This window comes from Lytechinus pictus, chromosome 10, assembly GCF_037042905.1.
Source record: "Lytechinus pictus isolate F3 Inbred chromosome 10, Lp3.0, whole genome shotgun sequence".
Classification (NCBI taxonomy): Eukaryota; Metazoa; Echinodermata; class Echinoidea; order Temnopleuroida; family Toxopneustidae; genus Lytechinus; species Lytechinus pictus.
The window spans coordinates 8173473-8194552 of NC_087254.1; the positions used below are offsets into that span (position 1 = coordinate 8173473).

Below are 21080 nucleotides of genomic sequence, written 5' to 3' on the forward strand. Positions count from 1 at the left end.
TCATTTATCTCAAACAAGTCCTTGATTTCCTTGATATACCATCTTAGTCGGTGTATCGATTAATCATGAGTGGAGGTGCAGTGTGACCGAGTGGTCTAGGACGCCTGGCAATACATGGAAAATCCGGGGTTCGATCCCTGGCCGCGCGCGGCACCTATACCCGTGAGTATGGCATTTTATCGACAATGCTCTTTTATCCTGTATTCAAATAAATGAAATGCTATATGCATTCTTGGTTTTTGTTTTGGGGGGGGTCATTAATGAATGCCCCCCCCCCCCCCCCCGAAAAAAGAAAATTTGAATCCTATATATCCTTGTCTCTCCCGTTTGGTCCATGTAGATACCTATTGCGGATCCAGGGTACCCACCCCCTTCTCTTCCACCTACCGATAAAGAATATATATATATATTTTAATTATATAGAATTGCAATTTCTGAATTATATCATTATTACTTCACGAATGACAAACGTTTGTAGTTTTGAGAACATTTTTAAAAACAACTAACAACGATAATCATGATATTTTTTTTAAGTACAGATGATTATATTTAAATCTACTTTCCCCACAGTCAAAGCTTATTTGTGAATTGATCGAACGATGAATACAAAGCAATGTAATTTTATTATTAATGAGCATTTGGGTTTATTTGACTGCTATTTTGAACATTCAATACAGTAATACATATTTCTTCAGTTTGGAAAAGAACTATTTATATGCATTATTATTGCAATGCCATTTATATTCCACGAAACCTTGGATATACACCATCTGATATATGGTATTTATTCGCAATCTTAAAGAAAAGGTAATATTTAACAAAATGTGTATGTCGTGGTTTCTTTCTGTAGTATTCGATGTTTTTATGTTACAAACTCATATTGATGAAATTTACACTGATTATGATTTATAATGAGTCTTGTATTTTTATGAGTAAGACTGGGCTGATATCGTTTTAGATTTCTTTTTCACTAAAGTATGCTACAAACAAAAACATTGGCATTCACTTGATTTTGAGGCAAATTTCCTATAGGCTTGTTGAGGCGTTGTGGGACACGGAATATTTAGCCAACGAGCAAAAAAAATAAACCTTCACCCGTTCCTCATGTGCTTCTTCTTTTTTCTTCCTCTCTTCCTGTCATTCGTTTTGTCTTTCCTTCGTTCTTTATGTCTTTCTTTATTCCTTCCTTCCTCCATCTTTCCTTTCTTTTTGTCTTTCTATCTTCCTTTTTTTATCAATTTCTTCTTTTTTCATTATTCTTTTTCTTTCTTCCTTATGTTTTTCTTTCTATTTTTTCCTTTCTTCCGTCCTTACTTTCGCTCCTCCTCCTTTCTTCCTTCCTCCCATCCACCCTTCTTTCCTTCCTTTCTGTCATTTTGTTTTACTTTCTGTCTTTCTTTTATTAATTTTTCTTTCTTTCCTTTTCCTTTCCTTCCTTTATCTCTTCATTACTTTCTTCTTTCTTTCTTTCTTTCTTTCATTTTTTTGTTTCATCTGTCCTTACTTTCGCTCCTCCTCCTTTCTTCCTTCCTCCCATCCACCCTTCTTTCCTTCCTTTCTGTCATTTTGTTTTACTTTCTGTCTTTCTTTTATTAATTTTTCTTTCTTTCCTTTTCCTTTCCTTCCTTTATCTCTTCATTACTTTCTTCTTTCTTTCTTTCTTTCTTTCATTTTTTTGTTTCATCTGTCCTCTCTCTTTCATATCTCTTCTCAGTTTGAAATAAACAAAGCTTTGACATTGACATAATATGATTTCAACTCGACATTTATTTTTAATTTACATCGCAATATATTCAAATCATGTTTTACAAATATATAGATTACTACGTAGAAGAATTGATTTGTTAGATAATCATGTTTAATTTGGTGCTGGTTATTAGAATAGTCTGATTCTGCTAGAAAGTGGTAGTTATCGGTAAGGTAGTCTACCATAATCCTGGGCTGCGTTGGTCCACCGTTCTCTTACATTATTACAATTTTGTCTCCAATTAATTTCAAAAGCAGCATAACAATTTATGCCACCATTTCTTCCTCCTCCTTTGTATGCTCGGCCCCTCAACCAAGTCTTCTTCTTTATCCCTGTCCTCTTTTCCAGTCTTCTTTTGGTTCCCTCGCTCCTCTTCTGCTCCCACTCTCCACAGATCGTCAAGCGTCACCTGCTGTTCCGGTGGCGCATCCTCCCCTCTTAATTCCGCCTTCTCCTGTGGCACCTCCTCCACAATCTGACGCTTCTTTTCTTGCTTCTCCAGCTGTAGCTCACTGTGAATCTCATCTCCAATGAGCTTTTGCTCCTTTGGGTTCACCTCCTCCTCCTCCTCCTCTTCCACCTCCTCCAAAGGCTTACCCTTCTTTTCTTCCTCCGGAAACTGTAGTTCACTCAACATCTCAACATCTTCACTTGGGCTCCGATCCTGTTGGCCCTCCCCTTCTGATTCCGTCTCCTCTTCCAGCATCTCATCCTGCTTGGTTTGACCCTTCTTTATTTCCTCCTTCATCTGTAACTCACCAAGTCTGTTCTCTTCAAATTGTTGCTCCTCTTCGGCAGATGGGCCCTTCATGTCCTCCTCCTCTTCTTCCTTCTCTTCCCTTAGGCACTTCTCCTTCTGTAGGGCCATTTTCTCCTCCTCCTCTTCCTCCTCATCTGGATCCTTCTCGTCCTTCTTCAACTCTACATCTTTTTCTTCCTCCTCGATTTGGTTCATCTCTTCTTCAACCCTCTTACTTTCCACCGCCGGCTCTTTTGTGTCCTCCTCTTCCTCCATCTCCTCGTCCTCCTCCTTCTCGTCCTTCTCCTTCTGCTGCTGCTGCTGCTCCTCCTCTTCCTCGTCCCCCTCCTTCTCGTCATTCACCTCCTCCCTTTCCTGATGCTGCTGCTGCTCCTCCTCCTTCTCGTCGTCCTCCTCCTCGTCTTTCACCTTCTCCTCCCTTTCCTCCTGCTGCTGCTCCTCCTCATCATCCTCCATCTCCTCGTCCTCCTCCTTCTCGTCCTTCTCCGTTTCCTGCTGCTGATGCTCCTCCTCCATATCCTCGTCCTCCTCCTTCTCCTCCTTCTCCTCCTCCTCCCTTTCCTGCTGCTGCTGCTCCTCCTCCATCTCCTCATCCTCCTCCTCCTCCTTTTCCTGCTGCTGCTGCTCCTTCTCGTCCTCCTCCCTTTCCTGTGGCTGCTCCTCCTCTTCCTTCTCGTCCTTCTCCTCTTCCTCCCTTTCCTGCTGCTCCTCATTCTCCTCCTCCTCCATCTCCTCGTCCTCCTCCACCCCCTCCCTTTCCTGCTGCTGCTGCTCCTCCTCCTTCTCGTCCTTCTCCTCCTTCTCGTCCTTCTCCTCCTCCTCCCTTTCCTGTTGCTGCTGCTCCTCGTCCTTCTCCTCCTCCCTTTCCTGCTGCTGCTGCTCCTCCTTCTCGTCCTTCTCCTCCTCCTCCTCCCTTTCCTGCTGCTGCTGCTGCTCCTCCTCCTTCTCGTCGTCCTCCTCCTCGTCTTTCACCTCCTCCTCCCTTTCCTCCTGCTGCTGCTCCTCCTCATCATCCTCCATCTCCTCGTCCTCCTCCTTCTCGTCCTTCTCCGTTTCCTGCTGCTGCTGCTGCTCCTCCTCCATCTCCTCGTCCTCCTCCTCCTCCCTTTCCTGCTGCTGCTGCTCCTCCTCCATCTCCTCGTCCTCCTCCTCCTCCTTTTCCTGCTGCTGCTCCTCCTTCTCGTCCTTCTCCTCCTCCTCCTCCCTTTCCTGCTGCTGCTGCTGCTGCTGCTCCTCCTCCTCCTCCATCTCCATCTCCTCGTCCTCCTCCACCTCCTCCCTTTCCTGCTGCTGCTGCTGCTCCTCGTCCTTCTCGCCCTTCTCCCTTTCCTGCTGCTGCTGCTCCTCGTCCTCCTCCATCTCCTCGTCCTCCTCCTTCTCCTCCCTTTTCTGCTGCTGCTGCTTCTCCTCCTTCTCCTCCTCCTCCATCTCCTTGTCCTCCTCCTTCTCCTCCCTTTCCTGCTGCTGCTCCTCCTTCTCGTCCTTCTCCTCCTCCTCCCTTTCCTGCTGCTGTTCCTCCTCCTCCATCTCTATCTCCTCGTCCTCCTCCTTTTCCTGCTGCTGCTGCTCCTCCTCGTCGTCCTCCGCCTCCTCCTCCTCCTCGTCATCCTCCTCCACCTCCTCATCCATCTCATCCTCAACCCTCGGCATTGCCGAAGATTCACTAGATGACTTCATCAAAGATGCTTGTTCCTTGAGCATGTGGATGAAGTCATCTATTTGTTCAACATTAATGTCATTTAGAAATACATATTTGTCGTATTCTATGACGTCAGCAAGCTGGTGTTGAAATGCTGGAATGACTCGAGTTGCTATTTGAAAAAATATGAAAGAAAAAAAATGAGCTGATTCCGTTTGGTTAGTTCTGTGTGTAGCAATTTAGTTTGCTCCAACACATTATATAATTTTATATTTGTATATATCTCTCATAAATTAAAACATTTAGAATGTGTTCTAAAAAAAAAAAAGTTTATTCGGATTATAGCGGTAACATACACTTAATAGTAGGCACATGCACGGTAATATTCGAGAAACATTTTTAGTGCCTGTATCTGAATACCGAGTGATTCATTATGTTCAATTTCTGCGTCTTTTTGTTTTCAGCTAATAAAGATAATTCTTCTCAAATGTACTTACGTTCGTCACTCATGATGAAAAGATCTCTAATCGAATTCAGAAATTCAAATTCTAAGCAAAAAAAATGCAAGAATGCCACAACTATGAACTTCCAATCACATAAAATGATTATGTATTGATATTTCATAAAGAAAAGTTTGTCGTTATGTGCGCCCCTACGCATGCGCAAATGCTTATATCTATTGTTACGTAATGACTGTACGCAGTCATCCTGGGGCAGAAAGCTAGAATTGACTTTAAAAATCAATCTCAAATCCCTAATACGCGCATTTGTTTTCTGAAAATCCAACTTCCGTCCGATATTTGGAGTTACGTTTGATCCATAGAGATATAATTTGATCGCGCAACTTTATCTGTAACGGGTCTCGAATGAGCCAAGCAGTGGCGTACGGGGGGGGGGGGGGATTTTCTCCACCATGATCAGAAAAACAAGAGAAATGTAAAGAAAAAAGAGAAGGTCGAAATATATTATTAATATTATGTAAAAATCTATCACAAATTTGATTTTTGTAATAAAATTTTTTGATTTTTTTTTTTGCTTTCTCTCTTCGCTCGCTCGCACTCTTTAATTTTTTTTTATTATACTTCATGGAATTGTCCTTATTAAAAGACGGAGTGCAAAAAATAACACCACTACCACCTTAACAGAATGTCTATTTTTGAGAAAATGAAATAATGCTAAGGTTCAGTAAAATTAGTCAAATTACAATTTACAGTTTTGCTTAATCATAACGGTTACCATGCACAACGCAGTTGATATGCAAATGAGAGTCGATGACATCACTAATCAATTATTTTGTATTTTACTATTATGATACCAATTTTTGTAAGTTTAATCATGGAGATTAAGCTCTTGTCTTGAATCACAGGAGGAAAATATGAAATACGAGTAATTCATATAATCTAATACAAAAGAAATGGTTAGTGTGTGACCCCGTCGACTCCTTCATAATATTTAACGTGATGTGCACGATTTTGTGATATCACATAAAATGTGATAAATATCAGAAAGCATATTTTTTTGTCTCGCCTGCATAGCAGAGTGAGACTATTGGCGCCGCTATTCCGACGGCGGCGAAGGCGGCGTCGTCAACATTGAAATCTTAACCAAGGTTAGTTCTCTGCGTAGCAAATTAGTTTGCTCCAATACATCATATAATTTTATATTTGTATATAATTATCTCTCATAAATTAAAACATTTAGAATGTGTTCTCAAAAACATATATAGTTTATTCGGATTATAGCGGTAACATACATTTAATAGTAGGCACATGCACGGTAACATTCGAGAAACATTTTTAGTTGTATCTGAATACTGAGTGATTCATTTTGTTCAATTTCTGCGTCAATCAGCTGAAGATAATTTTTCTCAAATGTACTTACGTTCGTCACTCATGATTAAAAGATCTCTAATCGAATTAAGAATTCAGAAATTCAAATTCTAAGCAAAAAATAGCAAGAATGCCACAACTTCCAATCACATAGATGATTATGTATTGATATTTCATAAAGAAAGTAGGTTTGTCGTTATGTGCGCCCCTACGCATGCGCAAAAGTTTATATCTTTTGTTACGTAATGACTGTACGCAGTCATGCTGGGGCACGTTTTTTGGTGCAGAAAGAGTTGACTTTTTAAAAATCAATCTCAAATCCCTAATACGCGCATTTCATTCGTTGAAAATCAAACTTTCGTGTGATATTTGAAGTAACGTTTGATCGCAACTCTATCTGTAACGGGTCCCAGATAAGCCAAGATATAGCGTATGGGGGAGGGGGGGGGGCTTGCCCCCAAATTTTTTCTCGACCAAGAAAAAAAAAGAGAAATGAAAAGAAAATTAAAGAGAGGAGGGTGAAATATATTATTTTGTGAATATTGTGTCAAAATCTATCACAAAGTTGGATTTTTGTATTAAAAAAATGTCGAAATTTTTGCTTGCTGGCTTCGCTCGCTCGCAACATTTTATAATACTTCATAGAATTGTTCTTTAGTAAAAGACGGAGTGCAAAAAGCAACACCACTTCCACCCTGACAAAATGTCGATTTCAGAGAAAATGAAATAATGCTAAGGTTCACTAGAATTTGTTAAATAACTTTTTACAGTTTTGCTTAATCAAAACGGTTACCATGCACAACCCAGTTGATATGCAAATGAGAGTAGACGTCACTTACCAAGTATGTTGTATTTAACTATTATGATACCAATTTTTGTAAGTTTAATCATGGAGATTAAGCTCTTGTCTTGAATCAGGATTCACTATTCTGTAATAGCAATATTACTTGTTTGGGGAGAGAAGTTAAACCGTTAGAAGTTAAACCGTTAGAAGTTAAACCGTTACATCTTACATTGCAGGAGGAAAATATGAAATACGAATAATTCATATAATCTAATACAAAAGAAATGGTTAGTGTGTGACACCGTCGACTCCTTTAACGTGATGTGCACGATTTTGTGATATCACATAAAATGTGATAAATATCAGAAAGTATATTTTTGTTTTTAAACAACGATGCGTTTTAAAACGATGGTATGCATTTCATTTCACGATTTGGTCTTGTATCACGGTTTTTTAATTAATTTCCAATCGCAGTTCTGAACTTTCTAATGTTAGGCCTATATCACACTCGTTTGATTAAGGCCCTTACATAATTATAGTGAGTGTAAATCCCAACTTGTGAAAAGGTAAAAAGAAAAGCAATAGCAAAATGTGTCAGTATTTTGTATGGTTTTTTTCAACGAAAATTTTAACTGAACATCAGTTCTGACTGGAGTTCTCATTGTTTTCTAGTCAGAATTTATTTATTCATTTATTCACTCATCCATTTATTCATTATTTGATTCATATGTTAAATCATTCATCAATTCATTCATGCACATTCAGGCATACATCCATATATTCATTCATCCATTATTTTATTCATTCACCCAACCATTCATCCAATCATTCACTCATTCAACTTTTATTCATTCATTCATCCATTAGCTTATTCATTCACCCATCCATCCATTCATTCATTCATCCATTCATTTATTCATTTAACCATTCATTCATCCATTCACTCATCCATCCATTCATTAAATCACTCAATCAATCAATATTAACCATTCAATCATTTATTCATTTCCTCATTCTATCCATTCATCCATTTATACATCCATTCTTTCAATTATTCATTCATCCATTCGTCCATCCATCCATCCCTTCAACCATACATTCATCCAAAAAAAAATATTCATTAATTCATCCATCAATTCATACATCCATCCATACATCCATCCCTTTATCATTTCATCCATCCATTCATACAATCATTTATTCGTCCATCCATCCAGTCATCATCCACCCATCCATCCATTCATTATCTCGTTCATTCATCCATCTATCCATACACTCATCCATTCATTCATTCATTCATTCATACATTCATCCATCAAATTATTCATACATTCATTCATCTTTTCTTTCATTCTATCATTCATTCTTTTTTTCATAATCTTCATTCGAGAAAATTAAAGTAAATGGATGTTCCCGATTCCAACTAGTACCAGTTGGTATCACACTCATTCACATAATATGAACACCGATTTGAGTTGAAGCTCTTGATTGATTTTCAGGTTTCCCTTTCCGTACTTTCCTCTCTGTAAGGCCTATTTAATGGATATATAGTTGTCAATTCCGGGATTGTTTAGGTCACTTAATCCTAATATTACAGCAATGACAAAGGCAATGAATTCACATAAAGAAAAAAAGTTAAATCATAACCCACAAAATCGCCGTATTTTTATTTTACAATATATTTAGAGGTGTGTTTTTCCCCCGTCATTAGGATTATGTTTTAAGTTTCTCATACGTTATCTTATACAGTACCTATTGTGTAGGCCCTTTTCTGACTAAATAGTGAATAGTATAATTTTGTTATACTTGAAGGTTTTTTATTCTGCTGTCTATGTGGAGACTCAATTGTGCCTATTTTATAGACATCAAATAAACATCAAATAAGTTTGAAAGTCTAGAAACCTATTTCATGAAACTTGGACATTGGTAATCAACTATCACTGATCATGTGGCATGAGTCTCACGTCACATGATGAAGGCCAAATGCCATGAGGGGTCATTAATATAAGGGTCAATGGACTTTGACCATGTTACGGTATCAACATCAACAAGTTAACCAATATCAAAATGTTGAATTTTCTAGTCCCTAGTCCATGACGCGTATCGATGACTTCATTGAGTGCACCATAATTTTCGATAAGCGACAAAATTCTTGAATGAATTCATGCAGGTTTTTAAGAACAAACTTCGTTTGAAAATTAAAAATGGTCGTCATTTATCAAAATTCAAGCCTGGGCAAGTATATTGTCCGCCCTCCCTCCTTCAGCTTTCATTTCGAATACGATCACCTTTAATAAAGGGCAAATTTAAAGGCCAAGCCCACCACACCAACAAGTTGATTTGAACAAAATAAAAAGCGGAACTCGACAAAAAAATAGAACTGATAATTCCATCCAAATCCGATTCTATGTGATATGAGAAAGTCAAAGAGAAACTTTAAAATGCCATAAAGTTCTTATTAATCATCCAATTTTATGAAAATTTCAGAGTTGTGTTAGTTTGATTTGTTATTTTTTTTTATCCAAATCAAAATCTTCTTGAGGTGGACTTGCCCTTTAAATGTCACTCCGGATCCCACTCTAAATCTATCTGTCTTTCCTTTGTATTAGCCATTCTCTCTTTAGTCGTCATCCTTTATCTCTTCGCACTTCCTTTCCCCCTTCCGTGACTCATATACACTTTCTTTTCTCATTTTTCCTATTAACTTTTCTTTCTTTATTTTATTACTCTCTCCCCCCTCTTTCTCTCTCACTCCACCCAGTCATTATACCCATAAAAGCGGATCGGGGTGGGGGGCCTTGCCACCCCCTATTCCATTTTTGTACTACTTTTCAATATTTTTGGCAAATTGTTCTCCTATGATAGTGACCTTTGACCCCATTTTGCCAGGCAGAAAATTTTACAAGACCACTGCCCCCCCCCCCCAAAAAAAAAAGTAAATCAGCGCTGGATCCTTCCTGGTCATACCACACGCATACACAGAATACTTTCACCCTCGACCTCCACGCACCATAATGTACCCATATGATTTTTTTTTTCTCGTATTCAAAATACAGCGAATACACAGAATAATTATGTTTCGATCTTTCGTTTAATCTTTACAAGATTATGCAACCGTGTTTTAACAACACAATATTTACAACTAATTTATATACATTATTAAATATGATTCTTAGGACACATTGTTGACCGGCAACATAAATTTGGCTAGCAGAGTAAATCTCTAAGGCAAGATACAATAATAACGACAATTATAAATTCCATTAGATTGCATGGTTCTAACTTCAAAGCAACAAAGATAGTAAGCGTAATATTTATGAAATGTGGTCTCGACATTCTTTCTTCTTTTTTCCATTTCTTTCTTCTTATATATATTTTGGTTGTATTTTATTAATAAATAGATATATGTTTATGCATCATAACTATTCAGACAATATAGTATGCAATCATGATATGTATAAACAAAATCAATTCGCAAGTAATACATTCATGACTATGGTATAGATTCAGCAATAGGTCCACAGATTTCTTTTTGAGTGATGTCATCAATTATATCCTTGAATTGTATGTTAAGATGAGAAACACCATTTTCTCTTTGTAAAATGTTCACGAATTGTTTGTTTTTGTTTTAACCACCAAATATAAATTCCTTTAATATTTGCGTTCAGACGATATTGAAATAATTTACCTTCAGGATTTGAACAAATGTTACCATTAAAACTAACCATGTATAGCACATGTATCACATATTATTACAATACGGTATGAGAGTAGGCCTCACAGTGACAAGCCTTGATTGACATTCCATGTAATATGATGGTAATATTTTTTTATACATCGTCTTACGAAATAAAATAAAGTTAACCGCTTGTGGTTCCTTATATTTACTCACAGAAGCAAATAGAATATTCTCAAATATTCCCCCCTGGATCCGCCAGTGATATTTTGTCATATTTCCAATAGGAATTACGAGTGTCTCACAATGAGAGAAAACAATGGCTTTATTCACATGCAGGTACATTGTCACGGGAGTTTGTGTTACAACATAATTGTCATAATTACTGTATCATAAAATGTAATAATTTAACAAATAATAATATTTCATGATATCCTTATTCCATCACTATGAACAAATGAATATAGCATGATCTTTGTAAAATGCCTATACCTTATCTTATACACTCACTGTCTTCCCCTCGATACAAATGTTTTTGAGAAAGCGTGATTGGATTTCTCGAAAGGCAGGTAGTGGCATTTATAACTTATGATATTAAGTATAATATATAGATATTTACAATTCATTTTCAGCAATTCCACTTGCTGTTAACATAATAGTTCATAGATATTTACAGTTCATTTTGAGCAAGTTTATTCGCTGTCATGATAAAGTCTTTAAACGTAGTATTGATTGGGTTTAGCTGAAGGCCAAGCCTGCTCGATCTTGGTCATAAAGTTTTGGTTATCTGAGCAACATGAACATCCCCTGTGCGAATCGAGTGACTTGTAGTCACCGCACAGTACGCACACGAGAACAGAGCAAACAGACAATCCAAGGTAGGCGACATAGTTTCCCGCCAATCGTAGAGCGGCGATATTGATTGGTTGAAAGTCTTCTGGTTTGAAGTAGCCTTCAATGACGCGGACGCTGAGGTAGAGGAGCCACGTGACGACGAAGGCGATGACGGTGACGATCATGATGGTGGCGAGACGACGTCGTGTGACTCTTTGTCGATGACTGCCCTTGGCTGCGAAGCTGTCCAACGATCGCCTGTTCGAGCACGAGATCAGACGACACATGAGGATGTTGTACGCGAGGGAGAAGACAAGGAGGGGCAGGAAGTAGACGAGTGTAGTGTGAACGCCCGTGTAAACATCGAATGGTCGGAGGGATTGGTAGGTGGTGTACCAGTAGTCGGTCAACCCAGCCAGGAATGGGACGGCGAGAAGGAGAGCTAGGAGCCAACCTGCCAGGGCGTAGCAGCAGCTGACACAAAGGCTCTGTCTCGGGCAGTATGACGTGACGTTAAAGATGGCCCGATACCGATCGATAAGGACACCTCCGAGCGATATCGCCATCGCACCTCGCGACGCGAACTCCATGAAGAGATAGCCGTGGGTGATGACGTTTTCGAATTGCTCCGGCGAGCTTAGGAAGTGGCGATGGTAGTGGGCGACCAGCGTGTTGAGGGCATAGAAGATCTCGGCGATGAAGAACGATGCCGCGTAGATGTTGGACCTCGTGTTGCGTTTCTTTGGGTCACATGATACCATAGCCAGAGTTATGCAGTTGATGACGATCGCCAGACCAAGCATTGGTATGGTGGTTAAGGTGACGATTTTAGAGCACATCACGTCATCTGTAGGGATTGGTGATATGTCGGGAACATCGCTGATGTTCTCGGAGTATGTTGGGGAATTCGTCTGGATATCCTCCTGCATGTCTGTCGTAAGGATCTCTATCGTCGTGAGATTCATATCTGCATTCAAAACAAGAGAGAGAACGGAGGTAAATATTTTTTTCTTCAAAATTAAAATACAAGTAAAGTTTTTGACAATGAAAAGTGATCAAGCAAAATTAATAAAAACATAATGCATACCCGGTTCTCACTTCTCAATTGTTTTGTTAAATCCAAGTAAGGAAATGAAAATATATGAATTAGTAAAACATAATATTTGTTACTCAAATATAAATGACATTCGTAAATTTTATTTTCATGAAATTGTTGGGCTTAAGAGAGCGAACGGATGTATAGAGTTCATAAGAAACTCATCAACTTCATCGCGTCGTTGTTCACTGGAAAATTGTGAAGGACGTTGCGGGGAGGAAGTCAACGGTCTATATTCAAGGATCGTTCATATAAACAATTTGTGTTTCTAACTTCCGACGAAAACATGAACATTGTTTCACCCGACTCAGTCATAATCACCATCATGCAAGAGATCTATCCGATACTTCAACACCGAGATTACAGACATCATCCCTCTGCTTCCTGATCAATCGACATAAATTTTGGCGCGCTTTCTGTTCGCCTGCTTGGCATCACGTACGCGTGGTGATTTCATCTCGAAGATCAGAGGAAGAACATTTTAATCTCGTCACATCATCAGAAAGATCGCGATGATATCATCACCGAAGGATTAGTAAATCAGCTGCTCGATAGGCGGGGAAATACCAAAACATTCGTCACGGCTTTGGGATGACAACCCCTTTTTATGAATCACTCCACAAACCTCATGATATTGAGATGCTGTCTTCAATTTTTTTTTATTTAATATAATTACATGAATATGATTTGATTCGGCTCTTTGAAGTGTAAACTTTATGTTGATGATATTGCTCATTACAATAATATTATATTAGTTTTAATCCTTAAGGTAATTGCAAACCCTTAAGGTTATACAACGACACCCCCGTTTACGGTGCCGGTTTTTTTTTTATACGCGAATGGAATAATCCTTGTAAATCGATATTATACAATTTTTGTTTTAATATGTGCAACCAAAGATCCGAATTTAAAATCATATTAATTTCAGTATATTATATGATATTAAGTTTAAATTCGGGTGACAGTAACCCATATTAAGAATAATTGAATAATATACTAGTAAATATTTTTGTAAGTGTTATTTTGTTAAAGAAATGAATTAGATTTTTTTTTCAAAAGTTGCCATTCCAATTTCCGCTTAAGTGTTAAAATGTAAAGGCTTAGTTATTTATACTTTTTAAAGGGTTTGCGCCTGCAAACCTTTCTGAAAATATGGCATCTATTTTAAGGATGCTATATAACGCGCCAAAATTCGTGAGTCAAATGGCTCAATGTCTTGGTGATAGCGTCTACAGTTCCAGATAGTCGGGTCGTTTCCCTTTGCGCGAAGGATGACAAAAATTAAGAAAAGCTTTAAAGTGCATCTCTTCTCATCAATATGATAGAATCTTCTTTCTCCTTTGGTGTCGCGATAACAACCAGGATGGCGCGAAAATAAAAATGACAAGAGATATAGTGCGATGAGAAGATCTTTGTACCAAATCCTGATCTTTCTTCGTGAAGACTCATGAACAGAATTTGTCACCCGCGGTGACAAGAGGACGAGTCACTTTTAAAGTCGATATTTCGATTTGATGATTGAATAATTATTTTCAGAAAAAAAAATGGTTAGCAAAATATGAATACTAGTAAAATTATGTGGACAATACGTCTACCCTGATTTGTGTATGACCTTTTAGTCTATGTTTTGCAAATCCTTTGTTTCTCCTTGTACGTTGTGCACCATTAATCATTTCCTGTCTAACGGTGCATTTTCGATTTAATGATAAACCTTGCTGATAAACGCTTTCTTGTGTTATTCTAATTAAATACATGTTGTCTAAAGCCAGTGGTTGATGCATACAATGACGATTATTGACTTTATTTCATAATCTGATATTTTTTCTTTGAATTGATGCTTTAATTATCAATAGCTCTAAAATATATGAAAATAATTGTAAACTGGATTATATTTTCCTCTTCAATCTTAATTTGAATAAGTATTTTCTACTATAAACAATATTATATGAATATTACTCAATATTGGGCGTCAAGTCTTAAAAAATTAAATTAACAACAATTTAATATAATGTAATGGAGACTGTGCTTTGAAATATAGTTTAGAATGACAATGTAAAAATGATTATCATACCCACATCAGCTGACAGACCATTTCCTATGTTTACTATAAAACGGTTTGTCCATGATGCACATTTTAGCTGATAATTATATATCCCAGGCGTGCATATGACTAAACCAATTATATCGATTGACATCGGTGACATTGACATTGGTATATTATTAGGATGTCAAATCACCTTGCATTATCACACGCAAATCATGTTATAGCCTATCATTGACATAACACAGGTGCACCCCCCCCCCCCCCCCTTGTGGGATCCAAGTATCCTGACAATCAGACCTCTCTGTAAGTTCTATGTAAATTCGTGAACTTGTTTCAACTAGGCGGGCATGTCTAGACTGATAAAGCCAGCTCCAACTTTCAAAAGTAGCATAGTTTTGTCTCTGATCCTCGAATTATTTCCCTTTGGCCGCCCTCCTCATTTAATAACTGGACTTAAAGGGGCCAGCGGAGCCGCGGTGGTATACCTATTATGGGCGCATCCTTCGGACGGATGTGGGGATTGTTGGAGTGTTTCGTTTCCTGGGCTAGCTTCCTGTAGACTACCACCGAAATATCCCGATGTCTGGTCTTACCGAGGACCGATACATCACAATTTTTTATTTTATGGTTTAATTATCACACCTCTTTTTAATTAATTATTCTTGATTTTCTTTTTTTCTTTTTTTCTTTTTTTTTTGGGGGGGGGGGGAGTAGCCAAACGGGTGATATGAGGTCACATGTAACATCAAATTTATATCTGCGCAAACTTTTGTGTGTTTTACCATGGACCTATTTCATGGTTTTACCATGGACCTATGGTTTTACATCATAGCCAAAGTACCAGCCCACTATAAAATCTATCAAATTTCCAGATAAAAAAATTAGGCGTATTCGCATACTCCTGGCATTGCCTGGGTGAGGGGGAGAAAATTTGAATAACTACCCTGTTCAAAGATGATGGCTCTGCGGATAGAGATTCGAATCACCAATCCTCATATTGAGTGTCAAGCGAATGAACCACTATAACGTATACGGTTATACTTTGTGATTGGTGATGTGATTGTGGATGTGGAGGTGTGTAGATCTATCAATCAGATATGGTGATTTACGTCTGGGAATGACCTAAAAACGTATCCATCCAAAAGTCGCGACCGGGGTATATCATTCTCGAGCGGGATGACATCCGTTTGAACCACGAATCTATATAGTTTCGTCAATTTCTTAAGTTGGATTATAGTCTTAATCAGTGGCGTACCTAGGATTTTCCACAGGGGGGGGGCAAAATCGGCCGCCAAAAAATTTGACAAGCAAAAAAAAAAAAAAAAAAAAAAAAAAAACCTTCAAAGTCTTCAACCTCGTCAGGGGGGGGCAATAAAGGTCTTCAAGCTCGTCAGCGGGGGGGGGGGGGGCAAAAAAGGTCTTTTAAGCCCCCGTATGTACGCTAGTGGTCTTAATGCCTTACACCACAACCCTCAGATCAAAATGTGAATTCATTTTGACCAAGAAACTTGGTTCGACCATATTAAATTATAGATCCTGCAGCACGACCCGTGTTTAAACAAGACGAGTTACGAACGATTTTGCTCAGTTGAAGCAACAAACTCTTCTTTTCACCTTACACCACTTTAATGAAAATAGAGACAGGCAACTGCATTTAACATTAATTATCAGTAATGTATGCCTATATCCTTGACATAATCATTGATAATGATGACTGCTGTCCATAAAAAGGAAATCATTTTACAGTATTTGAATTGTGGTGCAAACACTTCAAGCATTATAACCTATCTCAATCGCCAAAAAATGTAGAATTGCATGTCTTTCTGCCTTTTCGAGAGAAAAGGTAACCGACAACTTCAACATACACCTGTAAACGTTCACCATCAATACCGCGGATATAACATTTCCACTCCTTCCAATGGTAAAAACCAAGGGTGGCATCCCGCATATACGCAACTATAACCGTTCAGCCAACGACATCCTGAGTCACGTTTCTTGGTTTTCCCGCTCTTTCTCGGACTTTTGTTTTGGTTTAAAGTGGTTTCCGTCCTGTCAGATTCTGATGAAGATCGCTGGGAAATGCCTCATTTAATGACATTGTTTCTGTGCAAACAAAACTGATAATGAATGATTTGGGCTTAAAGTCTCTCTTAACGTTTGGAAGAAGATTGAAAACAAAGAATATTGGTCGCTATTCCACTTAACGTTATTACTTTGTTATGTGAATGTGTATAAAGTCCTTCAAGTGTTATGATGAGGATAACATCATATAAAAACGAGTAATACTACAAGCAGAATGTATAGTATGATTGATGAAAATTTATTTTCGGTCCCAAACGAATTGGTCTGTATTTTTACTTATCAGTATAAAACCATTTCTCATGCTGGAACCTTTTGGGAAAAAAATGTTTAACTGTCACTACATTTTGTTAATATCAGAGTTTTAATATACAGTCCGATATCTGATACAAATATCATATTGATGTAGTCACAATGTAATCATATTTTTTAAAATAATTATGTTTAGCTTGAAATGTAGTTTTAAAAACTGTTACAATCATCATTTCACAACACACAAATAAGAAAACAAAATTTCCGAGACCCTCGGACAGGACGAAGTATTTCTTCATTCACAAATCAGCGAAGAGTCAATGTCACAACAAAAAGAAATTACTGAGCAACTGTGATAATAAATATGAATGAATGAATGATATATATATATATATATATCCAGCTTGCAGGAAAAGGTCAACGAAAATAAATAGTAAAACTGGACATATCAGCCTTTGAGAATGAAAATATTAGCATTTGAGAATGGAAAACATTTAAGAATAAATACTAATTTTATTTTCGAATATGAAAACAATATCACAAACTATACATTCACTATAAGCATATTTATATTCAAACGTGATTCCATTCCATCCTAACAAAATCAGCTCATTTTAAAGATAGTAAAAGATAGATAAAGAAAACTCACCGGTTATAATGCAGTAGCAGACAAATAAATCAGAGAAAGCACTTTATTTTTCTCAAATAAATCCCGATCCACAAATCAGGACCGATATATTTCCTACAAATCTTATCCAAGGATGTTTTCTTTCCAAAAGCTGGTAGAGATGTAAGCAGACAACGGACAAAACGGGTGATTTATACAAAACCCGCCAACGTGTTTTCCCGCTCACAAATGTGTGTGTGTGTCGAAAACTTCGAGTACGAGCGACGCACACCTTTAGCTAAAGCTCGTCTCTGATTGGACGGTCTAAATAAAGCAGAACAATGACACATGTATCCACTTGCAAGTGGTTGGCTGAGAGTTTGAATACTGTTTTGAAATAGTCTTCAATTTATTTACGTCACGGGTATTCCCCTATCATGTAATTACATTGCTCGGCGTCGCGTTTACGTTACAATATTTTGTTATGATCTGCTTTGGCGAGTTCACTGCGGTAGCCGGGAATGTATAATTGATGATTAATTGAGCGATAATGTCGAAATATGGATTACATCACTGCATATACCCTTCACGAATGTTTTTGCTCCTACCTGTTTCATCATTTTAGGAAAGTTATTTCGTAAATTGTACCACACGGTTAATTAATGCACAGTATGAAATGAATTATAGCACTATATACGACATAAATAAATTTTATAGTTATGTTTAGGCCTACTAACAGTAAGATGTGCCATGTAATAATGATAATGATGATGATTACAGCAATAATAGTAATGATTATATAATGAAAATAATGATAATTATGATAATGATAACAATAATAATGATAACAATAGTGATGATTATGATGATAATAAATGTAATTAATAATGATATCAACACTTATGATAACAATAGTAATAATGATAATAACAACAATAATAATGATAATGATAATGATAATAATAGCAATAATAATAATAATACTAAATTGTAAAAATTATGATAAGAATTAGAATGATAGTAATAATATTCATAATGTTATGACAAATTCAACACTACCAGCTGTACAGGTCACTAGCGTAAGGGGGACAGGGTAGCACTCTGATTGTATTTTCTTCTTTCCTCTTCTTTCTTTTCTTTTGCTATAAAGTGTGATAATTCTTTACCCTCCTAGTAGCAATAGAAGTAGCAGTGGTAGTAGTAGTAGTGGTAGTAGTAGTAGTAGTAGTAGTAGTAGTAGTAGTAGTAGTAGTAGTAGTAGTAGTAGCAATAGAAGTAGCAGTGGTAGTAGTAGTAGTGGTAGTAGTAGTAGTAGTAGTAGTAGTAGTAGTAGTAGTAGTAGTAGTAGTAGTAGTAGCAGTAGTAGTAGTAGAAGTAGTAGTAGTAGTAGTAGTAGTAGAAGTAGTAGTAGTAGTAGTAGAAGTAGAAGTAGTAGTAGTAGTAGTAGTAGTAGTAGCAGTAGCAGCAGTAGTAGTAGTAGTAGTAGTAGTAGTAGTAGTAGTAGTAGTAGAAGTAGTAGTAGTAGTAGTAGTAGTAGTAGTAGTAGTAGTAGTAGTAGTAGTAGTAGTAGTAGTAGTAGTAGTAGTAGTAGTAATAGTAGTAGTAGTGGTAGTGGTAGTATGCTATAGTTTTGATGCTATGATAGCAACACACTCATCATACCCATGCAACCCTTTGAAGCGTAGCAAGGTCAAAATTGTGAATAGCGCATGACTTTTAAATGGAAATTTTTAGTAATTTTCTTTCTGTATAATACAGAATGATGAAAGTGAAATATTTACGTGATAGGCGTTTTGATTATATTTGCTTCATTATCACATGACTAAACTCATAATCGTTACATGAATTAGGAAAATGTAGGCTTTTACAGTATTGATATTAAACCGATGACAATCTGTATACTTCCCTGCGAGTATATTCTTTTAAAGTAGTCTATAGTCTTATTGGTAATAATAATAATAATAATAATAACAAAATTTCTAATGCTCACATATCCACTCCAAGGAATGCTCAAGGCGCTTGACAAGTCAATATAAAATCAGCATAATAAGCAGTAAATTAGAAGAAAAAAAATAATAATACATTAATAAAAAAAAAACACTCTATTTCAATAGGAGAGGGAGTTTATTATGGTACATGTATTAATGGACATTATAAGACATAAGATAGATTTTCAAGTTTTTTGGGGGAATGACTGAAGAGAGATGAGATTTGAACTGTGTGGGGGAAGAGAGTTCCAGAGCCGGGGTGCACCAGTAAAGAATGCTCTGTCACCCCAAGTCTTTTGTTCTGGGTTCTTGGTAGGGGCTTGGATTTTTTTTTTCAAGAGGGGGCTAGTTTGTAAATAAAATATTGACAAGCATAAAAGGGGGGTTCACTCTTAAATGGGGGCGTCGTGGTTTAGTGGTTATGACTCTCGTCTTTCATTCAGAGGGACGTGGGTTCGAATCCCAGCCATGGCCTGTTTTTCCTTTAATCAAGAAATTTACCCACATTGTGCTGCACGCGACCCAAGTGAGGTGCATGGGTACCCGAAAGGGTTAATTCCTAATTGAGTCGGTGTAATAACAGTGCGCCATTATAGGCAACTAGATAATCGGCGCCTCATTAATGCTATATTATAAAATGAATGCACCCTCCAGAAAATCTAGGGGTGTCCCAGCATCCCCTCTTCCCAGGGCCATGCTTAATTGACGTGATTGCCTGATCCAAGGGCTACCAGACTGACACGATTCTTTGACGCAATTTTGGTCAAATTTTAGAAGAATCTAATGATTAAAAAAAACCCGGTCGACGCGATTCTACGCATGGTCGCTATTCTTCTATAAATATATTACGTTTTACAATAATGTTTTTTTTTAGCATGGATTCGAGTAAACTCATTGGATTCCATTGTGATCATAGCGAGCCTTTTATCATATTGACATTTTCTTTCAACTTTTATTCGTGTAGGCATAGAGTGCGAAAGCGAGAAAAGAACATTATCATGATTATATCAATTAATGTTGCCGAGTAATTTAGTCTTCATAATGAAATAAATTTGAATTCTAGAATAAGACATCAAAGCAACAGAATTCTACAAATTGAGAATATTGACCACCGCCCAGTTGAAAGGAAAGTCGTTTTGATAAATAATAAGAATGTCTGCCAAATCAATCTTTTTTTTTTCACCAGACAAAATTGAATGACACATCATGTTCTTTTCTATGGGTTTCCTGCATAACACCACTGTGATCACTTTCCATTTCTCAGATAGGCCTACTGAGTCCTTCCTTGCCAAACAACATGACAATCACGCGAAACGTAGTTTGCTATACTATAATAAAGCACGTGCTATATGTTTTTATCAAAATATCGAAGAAAAATTATCTCTATAAAGAGCCAAGGGTGCTCTGTTTTTTTTTTTCAATCTAAGGATTTCTACAAGCTGTTTCGTGAGTGAGTGAGGGAGTGAAAACTGTATAAACTGAGGCGATAAAACCGACATCAGTTGCTGTCCCTATATAGAGAACTATACCCTATAAGGTGTTGAAATTACACTAGAGTTTGAACATAACACCAAAGAGTATTGCACATTACAGTAACGACCAAAAGTGTTTTTATAACACCCATGGTGTTCAACAAACACTGTATATTTGATACCAGAGTGAAATGACTGGTGTGGGTCTCTATAATATACACCGGACAACACCATATAGTTTTTGCTATATAATTATGAATTAGTTTATTTTAT

General features: G+C 37.3%; 2 protein-coding genes across 2 annotated transcripts; both read right to left on the bottom strand.

Annotated features, from left to right (window-relative positions):
* Positions 1-1958: 1958 nt before the first annotated feature.
* Positions 1959-4656, bottom strand: LOC129269702 (trichohyalin-like). Its single transcript, XM_064105952.1, has 2 exons — positions 4644-4656; positions 1959-4318 (listed from the first exon to the last, which is right to left on the bottom strand). The coding sequence occupies exons 1-2, from the start codon at positions 4654-4656 to the stop codon at positions 1995-1997; spliced, it is 2337 nt and encodes a 778-aa protein (XP_063962022.1). The 3' UTR covers positions 1959-1994.
* A 5175-nt stretch (positions 4657-9831) lies between these two features.
* Positions 9832-17703, bottom strand: LOC129269053 (neuromedin-B receptor-like). The gene is made up of 2 exons (XM_054906505.2): positions 17390-17703; positions 9832-12236 (listed from the first exon to the last, which is right to left on the bottom strand). The coding sequence occupies exon 2, from the start codon at positions 12232-12234 to the stop codon at positions 11152-11154; it is 1083 nt and encodes a 360-aa protein (XP_054762480.2). The 5' UTR covers positions 12235-12236; positions 17390-17703; the 3' UTR covers positions 9832-11151.
* Between the last annotated feature and the right edge of the window lie 3377 nt (positions 17704-21080).

What these genes read in the sequence shown, in the direction of transcription:
- LOC129269053 (XM_054906505.2), bottom strand. Translation starts at nt 12,234, where the DNA reads ATGAATCTCACGACGATAGAGATCCTTACGACAGACATGCAGGAGGAT.